We start from the raw sequence: 22,604 nt of genomic DNA on the forward strand, positions 1-22,604 counted from the left end.
GCAAGCCACTCAAACATCAGCAGATCACCACAACTGTTAAATCACTCACCTTCATTGTTCACAATGGGAAAGATATAAAGCTGGTGTTGGCTACGTAACGAACTATTGCTGTGAACACTCCTGTAATACAAGCACTATGCTACTTTGAGACAACCAGGTGTCATTTAATGGTCACATAAGCTTTATTCCAAATTATTACAGCAAAATAAGTTTATCTGCTGTACAGATGTTACACTCATATCAATAAGTGCCAATAAATTGGAGACAAATTATTCCCTGAAATTAGTCTTGGCACAAAAGCCTTCGTTTCAACTCAGAATAGTGTAATAATTCTTTCTGAAAAAATTAGCTGGTCAAAATGTTAACTGAAGTAATTGTTACTCCTATGACAAACATTGGCTAACTGAAATTTACATAATCAATTCTGCAGCATATAAACATTACAGATTTATATCCATAATTATCAATTTGTCACTTAACAGGTCTTCAACTCACAAATGTGCTTTAATTTTAAAACTTTGGTGGTGTCAAAAACAACTGATATCAAGGTAATAAAAAATCCAACATTCAGAACACCATCAATGAAAAATAGTTCATTCTTGTCCAGCTTGAAGTAACTTTTGTCCCAGGTGTTGTCCAACACAAAAATCAATTATGGAAATATGATCTGCAGGCAAACCTTTTTTAAAAACATAACGAATACTTACAATACACCAATGTTTCCAAAAGGTACTGTATAATGTAGCTTCAACATAAGCAGCATTTTCACTTTGATCTCACAAATAATACAAATAAGGAAACTAAATAAAAGTACAAAAAGGGATTCTGAAACATACTGTTTTAACATAATGTCCCCATGCTTTGGGGACAGTACCTCATGCATAGATCTTGAGGTTCCATTTACACAAATATAAAATAAACTGATTCCCAAAACCACACATTTACAAGTCTCTACAATGAGAAAGTTTATAATATTGAAAAAGACTACTTTTCAAACTATAACCGGAATGGCAATTATTAACAGTAGGGTAGAAAACTACACCGTGTCCATCACAGACAAATCTGAATCTGTAGTACACCTTATATCTCACCGACCGCCCTGTCCCCTGCCATGAGGGTGTCTCGTCAGCACTAGGTCATGAGAGGCACAGCATGGCCAGATTTAGAAATTCAAGAATGTACAGAAGTACAACAAAAAAGAGGGTTTCCCAGTACCTTAAGTCATGCTACAGTGACATGATAAATACGGAAAACAATCATTTACTAAGAAAAGAAGTGCAACCAAGTTGTGACCTTCTACTACATCTATTCAAAATAGTAGACAAGTTTCAGGTCATAATCTGCAAACCTCTTGTAACAGTTTACAATTAAATTAGACATTCATACTTGCTAGGCTTGAAAATAACATCTTCTCTATTGATTAAATACTGTGGTTATGCATAAACCATTAGAAATAAAGTATGACTGTCTGGTGCACTAGTTATTTAAATAAACTATGCAGAATGTAATTTACAGCCTTGGTCAACTAATCATTTTTGGCTCTTAGAACTTTGTTCTCCAGTGGCACAATTTTGTCAGTGTATGTATGCAAAGAACATGAATGTTGAATTCAACAACTTGATACAAGGAGTGAAAAGTCTTATTACCAGCCTGCTCCTAGCCTCTGAAGACAAGACTAAATCCCTTTCCATAATGTTAAAAATGCCTAGCAAAAGCCAAATGAACAAAAGGTAAGGGCAACCCCATCACTTTTCTGAAGAGTGACCCTTGTCCCTAAACAATTCCCTGAAGTCAGTTCTGCATCACATGCAACAAGCATGCTATTCCATTTAACAGAGAGTGATCAATTCATGTGATGCGCTCCAGCCATCACGTAGAAGTCTCCAGTATCATGTGGAACAGCAAAGTGCTATTTGTTGCACTTTGCCCAAGTCTGTGAGGAGTTGTTTTATACAATGTTTGAGTTGGGGGAGTCTAGCTAGTGGTTCTGGTGGCTCCAGCTCTCCAGTATAATCCAACCAGCTCTCCAAAACTGGAAGAAAAAAAGAATAATGTTTAAAAATGTGCACACATCAGTCACTGGTAACTAATTTGTACTATAATAATAATAATAATAATAATAATAATAATAATAATAATATCTTTATTGTCATTGCCCCCTCTCGGGGACAACAAAATTACTTGGCTGCTCCATCCACCCAGGTAGGGCACTCCACTCAAAATCAAAACAACTATAAAAACACTAATTAAAACAATACAGTATAATACAGCAAGGAAGATTAGATGACTTTCAAAGTCCAGGTTTCCCATTCAGGGCCGAGATCGCTCTGGAGAAGAAGCTGTTCTTGAGACGGCTCGTTCTTGTCTTCATCATCCTGTATCTCCGTCCCGACGGCAGGAGCTCGAAGAGACAGTGACCAGGATGCGATGGATCTTTTACTATGTCCAGTGCCTTCTTATGGCACCTTGTGGCATAAATCTGCTCTAAGGTGGAAAGTGGGCAGCCAACAATGCTCTCTGCTGCCTTAACAACTCTGCACAACCCCATCCTGTCCTGGGTAGTACAGCTTCCGTACCACACACATAAGCCATAAGTGAGCACGCTCTCAATGGCACAGTGATAGAAGGCAAGCAGCAGTTTCTGCGGAAGATGGTTTTTCCTTAGGATTCTCAAAAAGTACAGTCTCTGCTGCGCCTTCTTCACAAGCCCCCTTGTGTTGACACTCCAGGACAGATCCTCTTGTAATTCAAGAAGATTGGAAAATAGCCAACAAAATGTCAATTTTTTTAAAAGGCTCTGGGAAATCACAGGCCAGTTAGCTTAACATTTGTACCAGGGTATCTGCTAGAAAAACGAAGTATATAAAAAGAACAGATCAGAATGGGTTCTACAAAGGGAAGAAAGTTCTGCCTCATCACATTTTGAAATTGTGCCAATAAGAACATGGATGTGGTGATCCAGTAGGATCATATGCTTGGACTTGCCAAAAGCTTTTTGTCAGGATGGTTCCCCAAAGGTTTGTAAGTAAAGTCATAGAGTAAGAAGGCAGGCAGTGCTAAGATTAGTAAAAGGCTAAAAAGAAAACAGAGAACAGGAATAAGCTCCCACCACTTATCCACTATGGAGTGATGGTGTTATCGGAACCAGTGCTATTTAACCTCTTCATCCATAGATCTGGATTAGGGATGAACACTGAAGTGGGCAAATTTGCAGAAACCAAATTATCTGGATTTACTATAGTGAAAATTCAGGTAGACTGTGACAGCTCCAAAAGACTCTCCTCATTCTAGATGAATGAGCAAGAAAATGGCAAATGGGGTTCAAAACTATAAAGTGGTGCACAATTAAGGCAAAAAAATTCGTAACTTCCAAAGTACACTCTTGGGATTTCAAGTGGCAATGGCTACACAGGAAAGACATATATTGGGCTGTGGTGGATAGCTCAATGACAATATGAATTCTGAGCATGGCAGCTATGCCAAAGAATTATTAGGAAAGAGGTTGAAAGAAAATTGAATGTGTTTACACATTACATAGAATGATAGAGTTGGAAGGAAGCACAAGGGTCTTCTGATCCAACCCCCTGCAATGCAGGAATCTCTTTGCCCAACATGGGGCTCAAACCCATGACCCTGAGATTAAGAGTCTCATGCTGCACCAGCTGCTGGAAAGATAACTTTGTAAGCTGGCAAAGGTTGTAGAAAAGGGAAGAACAAATCATTACCATCCAGCTCCTTTTCAATTAAATCCATCCTATGAGTAACTTCATCTTGCAGAGACTCAACGTGGGCCAGAAGGTTAAGTTGCCACTGCAGCTGGGAATTCACAACTCCTTCCTTGTCTTTCTCCATCAGTTTTACTTCAATAGCTTCCTCCGATGTGACTTTTTCTCTTACCTATCAAAATACACAAATTAATGATGCTTATAGGCATTAAATCAGTCAATGTAATTTAAAGGGAAAGTTAAAGGTTTACTGAATAATCTGGCTCTATAAATGGGGCTACTTCTGGATCAAAAGACAGAGTATAAATAGATACAGTGGAACCTTGGTTCTCGAACGGCTTAGTTGACTAACAAATTGGCTCCCGAACGCTGAAAACCCAGAAGTGTTCTGGTTTTTAAACCTTTTTTTTTTGGAAGCTGAATGTCCAATGCAGCTGTCGGCTGTTTCCGGGGTGCCTGCACTAATTGGAAGCTGCTCCTTGGTTTTCAAACGTTTCGGGAGTCAAATGGACTTCTGGAACGGATTAAGTTTGAGAACCAAGGTTCCACTGTATATCAGTAAGTTCCTTTGTCAGATGCTGCAGAACGCTGGGTTTTATGACTACAAGCTGTTTTTCAGAGTACATTTGGGAAAATAATATGGAGTATTAATAAAACATTAAAACAACACATATTAAAGCTTGTGTACTCTTATGGACATGTCTTAATATATGGTTCATATACAGTGGTGCCCCGCAAGACGAAAAACCCGCTAGACGAAAGGGTTTTCCGTTTTTTGAGGCGCTTCGCAAGACGAATTTCTCTATGGGCTTGCTTCGAAAACGTCTTGCGAGTCTTGCGATTTTTTTTCGCTCCCCCCCCTTTTTCTAAGCTGCTAAGCGGCTAATAGCCGCTTTGCCGCTAAGCTGCTAATAGCGCTAATCCGCTAATAGGGTTGCTTCGCAAGACGAAAAAACCGCAAGACGAAGAGATTCGCGGAACGGATTCTTTTCGTCTTGCGAGGCACCACTGTACAGTCATCACAGAAGTAAGGCCTAAGAGAATCACACAGAAAAAATACTGTTGTATTACATAGAAAATACTTCCACTCTGAAAGCTAGTTAACTTTTCTTTTTTTAAAAAAAAGGGGACACCCAAATTAGAACAGAATGTAACCTTTCTAAATAATAGATAGGGACGTTAGTTCTATACAGCTCTCCTGACAAATAGTCTATACTCTGAAATTTCATCACGATTTTCCGATGTGAGGGGTTTTCGGTTGCACAGGTTGTATCAAATGGAGTCCCTTGTGCTGACAGAAGGCTTTTTGAATCAGCAGAGGATTTTGCCAGTGAAATAGGGAGGGAGATGATATTACCGATTCCCCCTCCTGGTGATGCCCTCTGTATGTGTCCAAAATCTACTTTAAGGAGTTAAGAGAACCTCCGGAACAGTCTAAGATGTGGGGGAAATCACTTCCCTTCCAGTTTCCTCTACAATTGATCAAAGAGCCTTCTGTTAGTGCAAGGAGCAGCATTAGATACAGCCTGCAATTCTCACTTTTGCTTTTTATTTTCTATTGTTGGCCAGCAATGTATTATATTTCTATTTCTATTTCCATTACCAACTACTCAGAATTTCCAAGTTGTATGGACAGGTATGCTGCCTCATCCTCCGTATACAAGCTCGGCTCTTCCCTGTGCAGGGATTATCATATCTGTTTGTGTTGGAGATAAGATTTTCCTTCTCCCAGCTGCAGAAACTCAGAAATACTTCAATGCAACATACCTTAGAGTAGTTATGTTTCGATTCATTTTCAAACTTGTGTATTTCTCTATCCAGCTCCCATCCTAATCTCTCTACTATAGTATCATCTCCATTCTCTCTTATCCTATTGACACCATCATCAATGTCTGAATTTCTGGTTTCCACGACAAGTCTCTGTTCTATAGCAGGATAGTAGGCTCGAGGTTTTTGGTAACAGTGTTCACTAGTGATATATGATTCCTCTACAGAAGGAATGGTTGAAGGTTTCTCAATGGTTCCATTAAAAGTTCTGTAACTTGTAGTCTCCTCTTTGCAACAGTTTTCATCAATATGAATGAGGCGCGTGCTGTGTGATTTTTCATCTACTTCAAGATGTTTCCAAGGCTGACACCAGAGCTTCAAGTCAGGATGTTCTTTGCTTCTGATGAAAAAAGTAAATAAGTGGGAGTCAAGACTAGAAACTTTTACAGACGATTCAGATGACCTACCCCTTTTCTCCAAGAACATCAGAAGTTTTCACTTCTGCTAAGATTAACCATGGTCAAGTGTGCAGTCAACTGTAGTCAATAAACTATGGTCAGCTTAATAAAGTATGGTTTAAAGTTGGTTTATTTCAACTAACTATAGTTGAGATCAGCATGGCCAGCTGTGGTTAATTTAAGATGAAAGTGACAGTTTCTGAACTCTCCCGTTGCAGCTATACTAGAAGAGGGGAAAAGCACATGAGATGGAAGGTCACTGTGTCCAGTTCTCAAGATGGGTTAGCAGCAAGGCCACACTAGCCTATTACAAATTCAGGTCTACAGTACAGAACGCCATACACAACAGAGATCTGCAATGCTAACCACACTTGCTTATTCAAAAATCTAGCGGTATGATTCAAATGAGAACTTGCAAAAACAATGCTTACTGCAAAATGCTCATCTTCAGTTGAAGTCCATGCAGTACTTCTATCACTTTTTGCACATCGCCAAGAAGTTGGTGCGTAGCAACTATTTTCTTAGCATTCTGGTGGGAATAATTTTCTCCCAAAAATGTTAAGCCATGCATGTGACCACTGCATAACCACTCCTTCTCATACCAGTATTTCAAACTGGATCTCTTACCTGAAGCAGAATGAGAGGGTAAGATTACAAAAGTAAATATATGAAAACTCTTGATCAAAAAATTCTCATATTCTACTACTTAATCTTTATTCTCTTCCCCTACTCCCCAATAATAGTAACTTCTAAAAAGGAATAGTACAAAGTCAACTTTAAAGTGTGATTGCAAAAGAAAAAAATCTACTCCCCACCCATTTGCTTCAAACAAGGATGACATTTAGTAATACTCAAATTCTCTCTTGGTTTTTAAAAAAATAGTGAATTGGATATCGTTTAATTAAAGTAAAAACTAGCGAGTATCAAAATGCAAGACCTATGATTCAGAATTTCATTTGAAGCCAGTCTAAGAAGGCTTGGAAGCTGGTAAAAGACACAAAGGATGTAATCAGATCTACACTAGCCTACTGAACATAGTGGAACTTTCTTCTGTATAAACACACACACACAGAAATCTTTATCTGAAACTTAGTTAACCACATCTTTGCACTTGAATATAAACACACAAAATCCTTGGCTCCAAGTGAGGAGAAAGCTACTGCCGCCACTGCACAAAAAAACCTGTTTTCTTATGGCAATGAAAAGATAGGTGCTGCTGTGACAGTGAGTTTGTTTTGGTTTCAGCAGCACCTTCCTTGTGAGGAGGGCGAGAGAAGGGAAAAGCCAGAACTGGGCTCGCCTGTTGCAGTGGTGTATTCTGGTCACCATCTCTACACAGCTGTATCCTAGTGGCACAAGAACAGTTTTTCCTTTTCAAAAGGTACAAATTATACTGACAGAAGTCATTTGGCTGAAAACAGGTCAGTTTAACCTCTTTTCCACATGCTATTATATACAACTGTCATTGCAGTGAGGGCCCCAAATTGCTTATTCTCCATTCTCCTTTAGTGGAGAAGTCACATCTCCCCTTGAATATGCAAACAGAATAGGTTCTGTCTGGCAGGGAGATGGAGATTTGGCCGATAATAATGCATAATGCATTTCCCATAAGGTGTCAAGCTACGTCCCTGAGGGATACGATTGACTTCTGACTGGCTGGATACAGCCACCTGTCAATCAAGACCCAGCTAGGTCAGAAACTCTTCAAAAGATGACTGTTGCCAAACAGTCTTTTGTTCCTCAAGTGACCATCTGCTGCTATATGTGAGGAGACCAGAAGCCCTTATCAAAGTAGCTATACTGGAATAGATGAGACTTGAACTAAAATGTTATTTTTGTTATTTTCTGCCTCTTCCATTTGCCCCCTTCCTTCCTTTTCTATTCTTAAGAGTCTTCATAAAATTTAGCTGTTGGGGTCCTGAATGCATTTGAGCCCAAACTCTCAGGGTTATTCCAACCTCTCAAGTTATAGTCACTTGATTCATGCTATGTGTGTGCTATGAGAGGGAGGAACAGATAAACTGGATGCAATCTCTGCTTTCCCTTTGCAAGCATTTGTCTTGGATCCCTGGAAACCACGCCCATCTGGGGTTACAAGGAACATGCCTGGTAGCCTCTGGCACTACTGGTCTCCCCAGAATGGCAGTCGTGGAACCAAGGGAGTAATAAGTTATTTACCTCACTTCCATTACAATCATTGTAAGTTGTTTCATTTGGAATGCTGCAAACAGTATGAATTAAATGACAAGGAAATCACTTCAGATGTATAATAATGTAAACTTGCAAATTAACAGGAGACAAGTCAATAACAAAATCTAATAGGTCGTATTTAAAAGAGACAAGACAATAATAATAATAATTACTACATACTATTAGAAGACTCTGCAACCTTAGAAATCTTTGTACCTGGAGGATCTTGACAAATATAGCAGGTATATTTCTCAGGTACATTATCTTCTAATAGACCCATACAGACTCCATGCTGCCAACAGAGACATTCTTCACACTGTTGTAAGTCAAATAAACAGAACTAGATCAATACAAAGTATGCATCACACACACAAACAAACACTTTAAAGGTATTTTAGAGGCCTAAATACATGACTGTATATTGCTGGTGCATATTTCTTTTACAAACAGAATAAATGAAAAAGAGAAGAGTTGTTATGGGAAATTATTCTTTTTTCCCTTAAACTGGAAAATTACAAACTATGCAACATGGAAATCAGGTAGCAAGAAAATTAATCAGGAAATATCAGGTCAATATATCTATAGAGAAATTATGTCAGAAGCAAAAGCTTAAGTTTTCCCATGTGAATGTAACACCTTTGGAAGGAAAATACGACATATAGTCTTGTGTATTAGAAGTAGTGGAGGCCAAATCGGCCCCAACACCTGCTGTATCAAGCTAAGCATACCAAACTATTTCCCTCAATAAACTGAACTATTTCGAATCTAATCCCATTTTTTCCTGTGTTATTAATGGATCTTCTGTTTCCACCAGGATCTTCTGGTCTTTCCCTTATGAATCTCAAAACTCTCAGCCTGCATCTCCCTCACCTATTTATCTAAACTGCTGCTCTAGCAGCAGTTGAATGGCTGGAATGTGAGCCAGATACCAGGAGACTTAGATATGTCATCCTCAGGACTATGTTAAATGAAAAGACTACATCACTACCTGCTCCCAAGCCAGGCATCAGAATGGGAGAAGTAGGCCATCCTCTATCACTACCACCATTATAGTTAACAAGCCAGGTAAACTTGGATGGTAGGGAGGAGGGCTTATTTCTCCAGCTTCCTGAGTGAAAAATGCCTACCCCTTCTTTACACAAGCGAAGTACAGCCTTGAGTTACAGGGAGGGAGGACACAACTTGTTTGTACAGTAATGGAATTTTGGGGGTTTTCTTAGGAAGATTAAAAGAGCTCTATGTCATTCTAAAATCTTAAGAATTTGTTCTAAGTGATTCACCTTAGCATTCACCTAAGCATGAATTGCACAAGCACGGGTTACAGGTAAGAACAATTCAGAACATTCTTAGGGATAATATTTTCAACACAATAAAAGAAGTCAGAAAGTAATAGAAGAAGAGGCAAATGCAAACAATTAAAGTTTTTCATATCTGACACAATCTACTCTATTATAAAGCAATTTCAGGTAACAGTTAAGCTCCATAGCATCACCATTTTGGGGTTTGGTAATGAGGATTCTCTGCTATCTATCTATCTATCTATCTATCTATGCACACACATTATTATAAAACATGCACAAATGAATCTTCCTAATTAAGTACTGTTTGGGGCATGCAGGAGAGCACTGCAATATATTTATTTATTTACAAATATGCAACCTAGACTTTCATGAAAATATAGCAAAGTAGAACCATACAAATCCATAAATATATCAATAAAACTTCAATTTGTACTTGATAATTACTTATGTGTTTCAATTTACTTCATTACGCTCACAATCTACAACCATGTACCTGAATCATAAAGTCATTTTCTTCCTCCACTTCACAAATGCACCGAACAATTTCAAAGTCATTATCGTCATATTCAAGATCCTCATCAGGATTAGTTGTTACATCAATGTCCTGACTGCAGTCATCGTCGCTCCAAAGCAAACTATCTGCAGATGACTCACTCAAGGTATCATCCTCTGTGTACAAAGAATTTAATAGGAATAAAATCTGTGTGAGTAATTCCAGAAAGCTGCCAAAGGAGGTGGTCATTCTAAACAATGTTAGCAAAAGAATATCCATTGATAAGACTTTCACACATTCCAGATTATGCTTAAAATTGTGTTTCTGTGCCAGACTCAGATGCTTTGTTAAATTTGTATCCATTACTAAACAAATGCGAGACATAAGGTAAAACCCAGCCAAACCCTCAATTTCTTGACTGAAAACTGGGCCAAGAAACAATGTAATAAAAGGAAGCCAGTCTCACTGAAATCAATGAAACTTGTATGCTTTGCTTTGACTGGATCATGTCAACATGCAACTACAATCCTACACATGCTTACTTTTTCTGTAGAGCTTGCCATCAAGTAATAATGGCTTGCTCCTGTGTTATCATAGCTGCAAGGAAAGTTTCTGACACCAAGTATTTTCTCTGGCCATAGCCCAATAGTAATCTGTTTATACTGCCTACTCATGGAAGCAATGGTTACACCACTTCCATCTACACAAAAGCTGGTTCCTAAGGGGACACTAAACCAAACAGATTCTAATGCTAGAGACCAGCATGTAGTGGTTAGTTGCTTCTGTTCTTGAGGACTACAAAGCAAATGGATGGCAATCTGGATAAAAAACTAACCCAGGCTCAAGGATCACCAGGGGCAGGAGAAAGGTTCAACCCCCAGATCAATAGTGCCCTTGGATGCTCTGACAATTACTCATTTGAGGAAAGTTAAAAGCGCTGCACTTGTTGTTAACTGTACCAAATCTACTCCAGAGTGTCCCGCAACCCTCAGGAGAATATTCTGTGAGCACATGGGGAAGAAAGGATGTCCACTCACACAACATTCAATTTCACAACTGCATGACTCTTTAAGATATCATCCATGTTTTCAAGAGACGATAAAGAGCTGTTTATTTAAACTGGCTGTTTCTACTTTTCTTACACTGAACAAAAACACTTATGAAAAACAGCTATTACAGCAGTGAGAACTTAGTAAGAGGAACAAAAAATGTAGTAAATATATTATCATATCCCTTGTGACTATTACACCATTTTAGCACACACAGAGAATAATGTGGGAAGCAACAGAAAAGTAGATTAAAGTAAGTGAGCTGAATAAATACAAAACTCCTCTCCAAGAACAGAGGTATGTGATTTTCATGTTACACACACTTAATTTGTCATTGAGGCTTGGCATCTCTTTAGGTGGTTTGCAACAAAAGTTCCAAGTTCCCTATGATTTCAATGAGTTTGCTCAGGAAATATTTAGATCTGGATCTAGAGATATAATTTCTCAATTTTTGTATCCAAAGTAATTTGCTGTGGAGAACTTATTTTCAAGTCTTCAGCTTTTTTAAAGATGTCATATAGTGATTGAAATGGAAAATGCATTTAACCTCAAATTCTAATTTGCTTTAGAGTAGCAGTGGACATTACCTCTTATAAGTAGGTAAAGGTTGGTTTAAGATTAGAAAAATGTAAGTCACCTTTAAGCAGAAACCAAATCTAGAAGATTTCAGCCTGAAGGTTGAGCATTCTGGAAAGATACAAATGATTTAAATGCAAGAATTTAGAATGGAAACTGGTGGAATCCAATTCATTTTAAAGTAAGTATCAAGGACTTAATGTTCATAGATGAGTGGCTGATCTAGGAACAGTGAAGCACACAATTCTGAGCCACACTAGGTCACAGTGTGGTTCTATTAACAAGGACTCGAATACACAAAAAAATGTTATTCTTCACAGTTGTTGTAAGAATGCTTTCAGATATTATTAAATACTATGAGACAAATCCAAAAGAAAAAACAGGAACTGACTTCCATATACAATTAGTTTACTTAAAGTGCTGCTCTCTTTACAAGATAAACAACCTTCTTTCCACAATAGCCCACAAGTAATAAGGTGATCATTTTTCTTCTGAGCTCACACACAAACACACCTGTATACCCCATGCCCATAACACAATACTTTTATAAGTCAAAGCTTTATATGGGAAACTAATGCAGAGGCAAGCGATATTGTAGCACAAAGACGTTACCGGCTGATGCAGCTAGGGAGTAACTGGATCTTTTGTTAATACAACTGAATATTTTCTAATATATCTATAAACTATTAGTGTATAGAAGCATCAGATATTACTTAACAATACTTCTTTAAATTAACAGAGTCATATATTGAATGACTTATCTGCAAATTGGAGGAAATTATCAAGATTAAAGATTTATGATTAGGATGCCTTCTCCTTCACTGAAATAACTACACATGGACATGTCTACATGTGCAACGGGACCAGGAAAAGAAAGTTGAGTGTCATTTTTAGCCATGTTCTTTCTGTATCAATGGTTGATGGTTCAAGGATGTTTATGGCAGCTACATAAAGTATAAACTATGCCTGTTTTTCAGTGCTGATCCTTGTTCAGGGCTGATCATATGGTCTGCTTTTTACTATTTACCTCTTACAAAAACTTCATTTCAGCTTCAACAGTGTTTCACAGGTGCTAGCAGTTGTGTATTAACATCCACTGCTGCTATTTAAGACCCCTGGATATTATCAGCCTTGCCATATTTAAGGCCCGGTTGCTCCTGTCATTGCTTCTTAGGCTAGGCAGAGAATTTATCCTCTCCGGATATTCACCTTAATACTTCTTTCCTTAGTACTACCCTACACCTAAAAATCTGTGTAACCTTCAGGTGCTTCTAAAACATTTGTTCAATATTCATTAGTGGTTCCCCCCTTTTCTACGTTGTTGCTTAGCTCTGGCTATTCTAAGCCATCAACAAATATAGAGAATAGACACATAGTACCCAACTGTCTAAAACAATGACTGCATTCTGACATGTGAAGCCATGCTTATCTTAGTAAAGCCATACTGTGCATGCGGCCCAATCACTCCTGCTTTTCTCCTCTTTTGGCACAGTAAACAATGAGGATAGCTTAGCTTTATGTGTCAACGCAGGACCATGGTTTGTTGGACTGTAACAAGCCACAATCAATAAGTCAACAACAAACCATGGTTTAAGAGTAGCCAGTGATCGGGGCTTATTATGAAGCAACAGACCATAATTTCATATTTGGATGTAACACCAAGCTATCACCTTCCTAGTTTGCTTATCAACTCATGCCAGGAGAGGAGCAGAACAGAAGCTTTTGCACAGCAGAACTGGGTTGCATGCACCAGCATGAAGTTTTGCACAGTAGTTATTAAATCAAGCTTCTTGACTTACTATTATGTGCAAACACACCAAATTTAACACTTCTAAAGAATAGAAAACTGGAAGAAAGGGGAAAGTTACAAAAACAAGCCAGGCTCAAGCAAACCTAAGGAAGAATAGCAAGAATCCCTTTAACTAAAACTGATAGTTAAAGAAGAGTTAAAGAATCCCTTTAACTAAAACTGATAAATCAGTCTTAGGTCTTTGAGCTGGCATGTCTCTGCAAGGCAAATACATCATGCTTTATGATAATGTGCTGTTGCAGTAGTCAATGTGCTCCATCCTAGGCAGCAAGTCTTTGCAAATTTTCAATTCCTTTACTAGCATTTCAAAGTTCTAAAGTGAAGACTATTGAAGTAGAAACTAAATCAATCTCACCATTCGTTTTTGATTTGTGTTTACGATGCCCAGAATCAGCACCCTGCAGTTGTGTACTCGAATGTGCACAAGGCCGATTTGCTGAATTGTATCTCGTTGCAATGGCAGATCTCGTAGGGGAAAGATCTTGGGGAAAGTCAACATTTTCTTCACTCCCTGAATGCTCTGTAAACATTAGGAAGTGTTAACACTTTAAAAATGAATATACCCAAGATTCCATGGTTAAAGAATTAACAGTACTATGTTTGCACTGGTTCTACACCTCTAACAAACAAGTAGTTAGTTTAGATAGTGTTCATACTTGTAGGCTCCTCTGCCTACAAGTTTAGACCCCCATCCACATTATTTGCCCATCACCAACAACCACTCCAGAATGCTAAGATGCTGTGCTCTCCATTCAGTAGGAGGCAGGGTCTCTTCTTAGAACAGGGGTGGGAAACCTGTGTCCTCCATATATTGTAGGACTAAATCTCTCTGTAACCAGATTACTGGCCATGCTGGCTGGAGCTAACGGGAGTTGGAGTCCAACAACATTGTCACAGAATACAAGCTTAATCAGAGGCTGGACTGATCTGCCTCGTCCTTTGCTAGATGCCATCATCACCTGTCTCTGAAGCAAACAGTGACACTTCTCTGTTAAAAAGACAATTGCATATATACTTGTTTACATTGATGTCTCCAGTGTAACATTGTCTTAGTAGTGTTTTCTGCTAAGAAAATGACGTTGATCAAGAAAGGAAAGACAATTAAATGAAGTCATATCCCCCATTATTACCTGATTTTGTTTTCTTTTTCTTCTTTTTCTTCTTCTTTGATTTTGATCTTACAATGTCTCTGGGTTTTTTCTCTTTGCTCTTCTCCTTTTCTTTATTAGCTTAAGAGAATTTTAAAAATCTATATTATTTCTTACAGGATAAAATAGTAAGCTTTTACTCAGGTATACTCAGTGTTTTTTTTCTAAAAAAATGTTTAGGGGTGCTCTCATTTTCCTACACATATTGAAATACTGCCCCTCAATGAGGCCAAACTTAGATTCACAAAATGTTTAGGAGTATGCGAACCCATGCATCCCCCAAGAAAAAAGTACTGGGTGTATTTATGCATGATTAGGGTGTTTCTAGATCAGTAGTCATGTAAACTAGGGAGGCGGGAGGCGCTGTGGGTAAAACCTCAGTAACTAGGACTTGCCGATCGTATGGTCGGTGGTTCGAATCCCCGTGGCGGGGTGTGCTCCTGCCCACCTAGCAGTTCGAAAGCACCCCTAAGTGCAAGTAGATAAATAGGTACCGCTTTATAGCGGGAAGGTAAATGGCGTTTCCGTGCGCTGCGCTGGTGCTGGCTCGCCAGAGCAGCTTCATCACGCTGGCCACGTGACCTGGAAGTGTCTTTGGACAGTGCTGGCTCCCGGCCTCTTAAGCGAGATGAGCACACAACCCCAGTCGGTCACGACTGGCCCGTACAGGCAGGGGTACCTTTACCTTTACCTTTAGTCATGTAAAATTTCATTTTAGTCATCTGTGTGTGTTCCAGTACCAATCTTTACTCATTTGCTATAAATGTGTGTTTCCTCCTCCTCAAATTGCTGGCTCATTATATTGTGCCCTTAAAGGTTATACTTAATTTGCACAACTCCATGTTGTAAATTAAGTGATTAATAGAAAAATAACAAGCTGAATTTTAATGATTAAATGTAACTCAAGTGATTCGGGCTCATAAATGTAACTAGAGTGTTAAAGGCCAATTCAAAATAGTTACGGGAAAGAATACTTTTGGCAAAACACTCACATAAGCAACCAGATGTCGTCCGTCTTCTATTAGAACATTCTTGACTGGCCTTTTCAGAAGCTACAGAGCCTCTTGTTTGAATGCTTCTTGTTGCTGGACTCTGTTGTGGTTCTGGTGACTTCTCAATACCATGAAAATACTTCATATGATAATGCAACAGTTTGGCTTTCCGAAAGGATTTGGAACAATCCAAGAATTTGCATCTAAACTTGGGTTCATGTTCTATTGCAGCTTTTGAAGCAGTAAAAACATCAGCTCTCTTTGAAGAAGTGGTTACTGTAAGAACACAAGATGTAAACTTAAGAAACACATGCATTTTAACTGTAACACACTAGCCTTGTGTAGACATGTAAAGCCTTTTGCACAGTGGGTAATCAGGACTGCACTGCCCAAAGCCCTTAATACTAACTTTTAAGCAAGCCTAGCCTGAAAAATATAATTAGTAAAAACTTAACCTGTAACAGATGCCCCTGAAATCTCCTGCAATTCAGGTGTAGAGGAAGGCTCTGCCGTATTTTCTTCCTTTAATCTGGTGTCATCTACTGAAACCTGAGGTACTGAAGTCTGAGATACTTCAGAAGATGGAGGCAACTCTTCATTAATCTTTTGGTCAGACTCAGCACATGCTTCTAATGGACCTAAAAGTCAAAAGGGTGGGTAAGTGAAGAATAGAACACACAGATACAAAACACTTAGGTTAACATAAAGTCTTTAACAGCCAAATCTACATTTTAAGTTAAAACCTTAAGAGAACTCAAGCAAGAAATAAACTAGAATGAGGACCAATACTACACATGACATTCAATGCATCTTTACAACTAATATGCAGATTTTTTTTTTTAAAAAAAAAATTAAGTTCAAGGGGTGGCTTATAATTAAAGACAGGCACTTATAAAATCAGCTTACTTACCTTCTACAACTTCTTTTGGGATAGATTCTGGCTCTTTTAAAGATCCAACTTCATCTAGTAGTGGTGCAATGAAGTCAGTATCTAAAGTTTCATGACTGCTACTGGTAGAATGTCTTGATCGTCTCTTTACAGAATCCTTTTCATTGTCCGGAGCATTTTTCAACTTTTCTTGAGCTAAAAATAATTTTAAGACCATTTATTTTTAAACTCTTAGCAATCAAATTTTATCTTAAAATTTTATCATAGTATTTACATATTTAATTCAAATGCAACCTATTACACCACCAAAGGTATTTCACCAAACAGCTACATACATTCATATACACATAAAATTATACACAATGTGTTGACCTTGTGGCAATTATCATTCATCTTTATGACCACATCCATTCTTCTTCATGTAACACAATTCCTCTTCCCTTCTGGCTTCCCCAGAAGCATGGATGTAGGTTCTCAGTCTCCAAACCTATTGACTAGCAATAGCTTGTTATTATAAATGGACATTTTAAAAAAGGTATTATATCCACTGCCAATGGTTAGTGAAAGGCATGTTGTTCTTAGGGTCAAACACAGTCCAGTGAGAAGCAGTCTTTGAATTAATGGATCTTCTTGATGGTGCTGGGGGTTGTTACAGATAAGACAGCTGTGCCAGTGAACACAACAGGGTTTCCCCTTTGTTTTCTCCTCTCCTCACCCCCTTTGCCCCACAATCTACTTCAGAGGGTTCCCTCAGCCGTCAGAGCAGAGTTGAGGGGTGGGCGAGAGAGGAAGGGGAAGTCCCATTTGTGTGAGTGGAAGTCTGCTGCACAATTGAAATGACACCATTAGATATGTCCCATGTAGTATTTTTTTTTAAAGAAATTAAAAAAAATACTCAGGCAAATAGTGAACTACCTTTACTTTATATTTTATCCATAAATCTGCAAACTTTTCCCCTGACCCCTTTTGTCACTGTCACTGGCTCCTTCTGTTAGTAGGTGTTCCTATCAAGTATCTACACTATTAATCAATAAAGGTCATTAAAACGAACATGAGGGAAGTGACCAGCAGCTCTAAGCTACATGCCAAACTCAATATAGAAAGGGAAATGCCCAGTCCTTTCCCTTCACTATTGTTAAATTCTTTATTAAAGCATTTATCTCACTGTTCTAGTGTGAATACACACCACTTAGGGCAGGCTATAAGATATAAAATTACGATTTCATAAAAAGAATGTAAAACTATTGTAACAGAAAGTGGGTCAGCTGTTTAAAGATTGTAAGATTGTCTGCTGTGTGGAATAAAACTGACTCAATGGACCAAATATGAACAAAGTCTGAATATTAGACTGCAATTCTTAGAGAATCAAATTCACTCACAGAACTTAAAGGCTAGTGCACTAGTCAGCTGAGAATATCCAGTCAGGAGAGCTGAATGCTGATGTACAATGAACAGCTTCTCCAGCTGACCCAAGTGCCATAAATCTGACCTCTCATGCTGTCTAAATAGTTAGATGGTGGTTCTCACACACACAAAAAAAAGGCTAGTACTTCAGAATTTTATTTATATATTTACACACAGTTTTTTGATCTAGCATTTCTAAGATAATACAATTCAATACAATACAAGATGATGGTGTGACATGTAATCAGTTTTGAGTAAATGTGATATTCAAGGCTCCCCCTCAGCTGTGTGTTGCTCTTGATGCTACGGGCCTTAGAGGCCAATAGCAAACCCAAGCAAGCTGCACCCCTTTGGGAAGATGTAACTGTCACTCAGTAGTGGAACTCTTCCTCATGCAGAGCAGATAGAAGGCTGGCTTCTGGCTCATAATTTGATGATGGGGCAGCTGAGATGCTGGGGCGGGGAGCATGATATTAAAAGCCTCTCACCAGCTCTCTAGTGTCCCTGATGTTGCTGTGTTAGAGGTCTGCCCTCAAGTTATCAATCCTGCCTGTGCCATTTCCATAAGCTGTATGCTACTGAAACAAAAGAGTTTCAGGGCCTGAAATGCATGCCCAAACACTGGGAGAGGAAAAACAAACAAAACAAAAATGTTAAAGATGACACAATGCCTATCATGCCAAATTATGCAGGAAACATGAGACTGAACCTCATCAAAACAGGTACATCTCAAGTGTTCTCTGGATTTTTGTTTTTTTAAAAACTTATGTTTACTTTCTAAACTATTATTTATATAAACGGATGAAATGTATGCAAAAAAGCTAAAGTTGCTCAAGCTAAGCATCCTCATACAATTCAGTTATTACAAAAAATCAGAAAATGAGTCAAAATAAGGTCCAAGTATTCAGATAACCATGTACTTAAAAAGATCAGAGCATATTAAAAAACAATTGAAGATTGGCAATGTAAGTTTAAGCATTTTTGAGAGAGAGATAGACCAGTAGAGCATAAAAATAGTCCCATCTCTGCTTATTTATCATTACACACATCCCTATATTTTATATATCACCTTGGTTCATTGGTGAGCAAAGAGAACTGCAAGAAAAAGCAATGACTGTATAGTTTTTGCATTTGCAAAGTGTTTTAAAAAGGGATTAGCAGGACTGAAATCAGCTGATTTTCAGGGTTTCCACGTTCCTTACAAAGCGTCATTTTTCAGAATCTCTTGAAAGGGGCTCTGCAGGTTCGTGGGGGGAAAGTGACCCAAAATCATTGTGATAGCTGGTGGGTCAAACTTGACCCACGAGGCATGTCCAAGATTACAATGTGGGCCATTGGCCAGATCCTGTTCCCCTTGTTCTAGGGAACTGACACAGAAAAGGCATTACTTCGGCTTTCGTGGCAAGAGAGGATAGATTTGCACATCTGAAGTATTTTTGTCCTTTGGTTCCCCACTAAAACCAGAAAAGGAATCTACCACTGCTAATAGAAATACATGAAAAAGCCTCCATGTGCCTAAATTCAAAATGTAATGGGAGATAGTCAACTAAGCTTTACTTAAGAGTTGACCCACTGAAATTAGTGAACATGGCTAAGTTAGGTCCATTAATTTCAGTGTGTCTATTCAGGGTAAAAATTAGTTGAATGCCACCCAGTTTTGCTAAAATTTGCACTCTCTGTCACTTTAAGAATATTTCCTATTCCAGTTAAATGCAAAAAAATCTTATTTAAGTAAATGAATAAAATACTCACACATGTTCTTCTGGAGTCGGGGACGTTTTGAGGGGATCTCTCCTCCTTTAGGTATTTTCCGCCTTCTCAGTTCTAAAGTAATTGGCTGCAATGTTTGAGAGCCTTGCTCTAAATATGTAAATAGAGCAAGGAAAAGGTTTCTAAACATACCAAGAGAAGAGGTAACCATATTTTTTCCTTCTTTTTTAAAGAGAAATGACATTTTTCTACTGTTTTATAAAACTTTTATGGAGCTTAGGATCTGAATTCTCTAGTTTCACCTTCCTTTGGAGGGGGGGGAGGGAAGTATTCTATGACATGTAGTGGTACCAACTGAGATAATAGCCATATATCATTAACATCACAAGCTCCTTAGGAACTGGATGACAGATCTTGCACCCCAATCATTGTTGTAACTCTTGGCTTTAACAAGTGTAGAAAACTTACACTAATTTGCGAGTATTGATGGTCAGTTCAAATTAAAGTAGCATAATAACTAGTTAAATCTGTTGTATCACCTAAACTGGGATATCTACACAAGGAGAAGGAAGAGATGGGGGATCCTGTGACCCTCCAGATGATGCTGAACTACAGCTCCTGCCACCCCTGGCAACTGGCCATGCTTGTGCGCTGCTGAGAGTTGACGTTCAACATCTGGCAGGCCACAGATTCTCCACCCGTCCTATATGAATGAGACACAGCCTTGACTGTTACCACTGACCTGCAGGAGGCACCACAGGTGGTCGACCACGTCGTCTTTTAGTTTCTTTGAGGTTTTCTGGTGGGCTATTCACATTATCATTTTCAGGTTTCTTTTCAATCTGGGTATCTATTGAGAATTCTCTGTCATTTTCAGATATGTTCTCTTTGTCTTCTTTGCCATCCTTTGGAAGAGCCTTTTCAGACACCTTGCTCTTTTCTGAAGGAACTATTAGTTTCCCTTCTTTATCAGGTTTAGACCTTCGTTCAGTCTTTAACGTCTTTTCATCCTTGTCTTTCTTACTATTCTCAGTTGCTTTCCTCGGTTCTTTAAACTTTTCCCATCTTTCAGGAGATGAAGGGATTTCATTACCTCTCTCCTTGGGTCTTGAATTACTCACAATAGACTAAAAGCAAGTTTAAAAATTGTGATTGCTTTCCATTGTAAATTAAACTTACTTACAGAACTGGGAAGGGGGAGGCACTAAAATAAGCCAATTAATAAGACACACAATATACAATTAAAAGAATCCTGTGACTGTACAGCTTTAATACTATTGTCTGGTTCCTTTTTCCTAATATGACTGCATGCACATATAAAAAAAGTTAAAAGCTATAGAGCAGTACATAAGGAAACAAGTACCATATGACAACACTCAGTGATCATGGGAAATTACATGTGGGACAACTGGTTAGAGTGTCTGGAATTTCTACATTTATTAAAATTTATAATCTGTGTTTTAATCAAATTAGCAGGGTGACATAAAATTAATTTTTAACACACAATAAAACAAATACATAAAAATAAACTTAGATTTATAAAAGCAGAAATAAGTAATACATAATGCAGAATAAAGCCGATAATCAAAAGATTAAAAGCTTGGGAAAATGAAATAGTCTTTGCCTCATGCTGAAAAGATACCCAAGTAGGTACCAGTTGAGACCTTGTTGCAGAATGGGTTCTAAAATGTCAGAGCAGAACTGAAAAGGTCCTCTGCCTGGTAAACACACACCAGATCTTGGTTCAGAATGGGAACCCAGAGAAGGACCTCCAGCAAAGGTTATTATGATTTATTATGTTTACTTGTCACTTGTCACACACAAAAGTACTCTCAAAGCAACTTACTGCTTTTACCCACCCACCCCAGCTGGCTCTGTGAGGGTTGGGAAGACCCCTGGAACACTGCATGAAAGGAGGAGAGGGCAGATCACTCCTTCAGGCAAGGAGATCCACTTAGTGAGTGATCTACTTAGCGCTATGTTGATATGTAAGGAATGCCCACAAACAAGACCTAAGTATAACAACATTCACCTCACTTGTGGATTTCCAGCAATGGGTATTGAGAAGAAAATTGCCTCCAACAGTAGATATAGAACATATGACTCACAGCCACTGATAGCCTCCGTTAATTTGTCTAGTCCTCTCACAATAACTGCCTTGTTCCCTTACAGGGACATTGTATCAGGGGAAAAATATGGCAGTTCTCATAGGTCATGAAGGCAGTCACCTCTTTATCCTTACAATTCCCCAGGCAGGAACCGCATGTCTTAAGATACAGTTGCTTCCTGGGAACATTTAAAAAGATTATGTGGAAGGACACTGTAGGGAAAAGCTGCCCTTGGACAATCTTGTAAATACAGTGCAAACATATGCACAGATTCATAAAACAATCATGCAGTTTAATCTGAGATCCATGTTCCGATCTGTGCATGGGTCCTCAGTGGGTAAAATGTGTAGATTTTATCCAAGATGTTGTGTGAACCAGAATCTACTTCATCCCTACATCTTAGACTGTATGTCCTCTAATAAAACACATGAATTAACGACCCTGTAATTTATGTTCTGGCCCCAAATCAGTTTAACTAAATCAAAATATAAAAATAAGTTCATACCTGATCTTTGGAAAAAGCTTTGACGTGTATATTCTTGACTGTCTGAATTACACCATCATAAAATTTTACAGTGTAAGTACCTGAAATTTAAAAGAAACTCCGCTTATAAACTGAAGCAGCAACTTTACAGTGTGCTAATTACTCAAAGCATAAACACAAAGTGATTCACACTTAAGAGTAGTCTTCCCCAACCTGGTGTCCTTCAGGTGTTTTGAATTACAACTCAATCAACCTCAGACATCATGGGCAATAGGCAAGAGTGGGGTAAAAGCAATTTTCAGAAGTTCCAGATCACAAGTTTCTATCACTGTGAAAAACTGGGTTTGATTGCAATAAATTCTATTTTGATCAAGGAAAATGTTGAGATTTCAAATCTGCTTAATAGCTTTTATTTCCATCGAGTGGAAATAAATACAAAAAGCTATTGCATTGCAGTGAAACTTAGCTTTCTATAAACAGAAAGGCTCCTTCATTCCATG

At 38.4% G+C, this 22,604-nt stretch overlaps 1 protein-coding gene and 1 long non-coding RNA gene across 4 annotated transcripts in view; both read right to left on the bottom strand.

The window, feature by feature from the left end:
- Positions 1-158: 158 nt before the first annotated feature.
- PHF20 (PHD finger protein 20) overlaps positions 159-22,604 on the bottom strand; it is a 48,954-nt gene continuing 26,508 nt past the window's right edge. For 2 of the 3 annotated variants that reach the window (XM_081864736.1, XM_081864735.1), the window contains 14 exons: positions 22,126-22,205; positions 20,255-20,639; positions 19,555-19,662; positions 16,420-16,593; positions 15,965-16,147; positions 15,510-15,785; positions 14,500-14,598; positions 13,725-13,889; positions 9,935-10,110; positions 8,321-8,456; positions 6,382-6,577; positions 5,493-5,892; positions 3,726-3,897; positions 159-2,032 (listed from right to left, as the gene is read on the bottom strand). In XM_081864736.1, coding sequence (XP_081720862.1) covers positions 1,890-2,032; positions 3,726-3,897; positions 5,493-5,892; positions 6,382-6,577; positions 8,321-8,456; positions 9,935-10,110; positions 13,725-13,889; positions 14,500-14,598; positions 15,510-15,785; positions 15,965-16,147; positions 16,420-16,593; positions 19,555-19,662; positions 20,255-20,639; positions 22,126-22,205 — 2,693 coding nt within the window. In that variant the 3' untranslated portion in view covers positions 159-1,889. The remainder of the gene's footprint in view (positions 2,033-3,725; positions 3,898-5,492; positions 5,893-6,381; positions 6,578-8,320; positions 8,457-9,934; positions 10,111-13,724; positions 13,890-14,499; positions 14,599-15,509; positions 15,786-15,964; positions 16,148-16,419; positions 16,594-19,554; positions 19,663-20,254; positions 20,640-22,125; positions 22,206-22,604) is intronic. The other variant, XM_081864737.1, reaches the window with a different exon arrangement.
- Positions 2,124-2,745, bottom strand: LOC309343401. Its single transcript, XR_014157264.1, has 2 exons — positions 2,230-2,745; positions 2,124-2,188 (listed from the first exon to the last, which is right to left on the bottom strand). It is a non-coding gene; the product is annotated as an uncharacterized lncRNA (long non-coding RNA).

Source organism: Podarcis erhardii (assembly GCF_964252035.2).
Source record: "Podarcis erhardii genome assembly, chromosome: 6".
Classification (NCBI taxonomy): domain Eukaryota; kingdom Metazoa; phylum Chordata; class Lepidosauria; order Squamata; family Lacertidae; genus Podarcis; species Podarcis erhardii.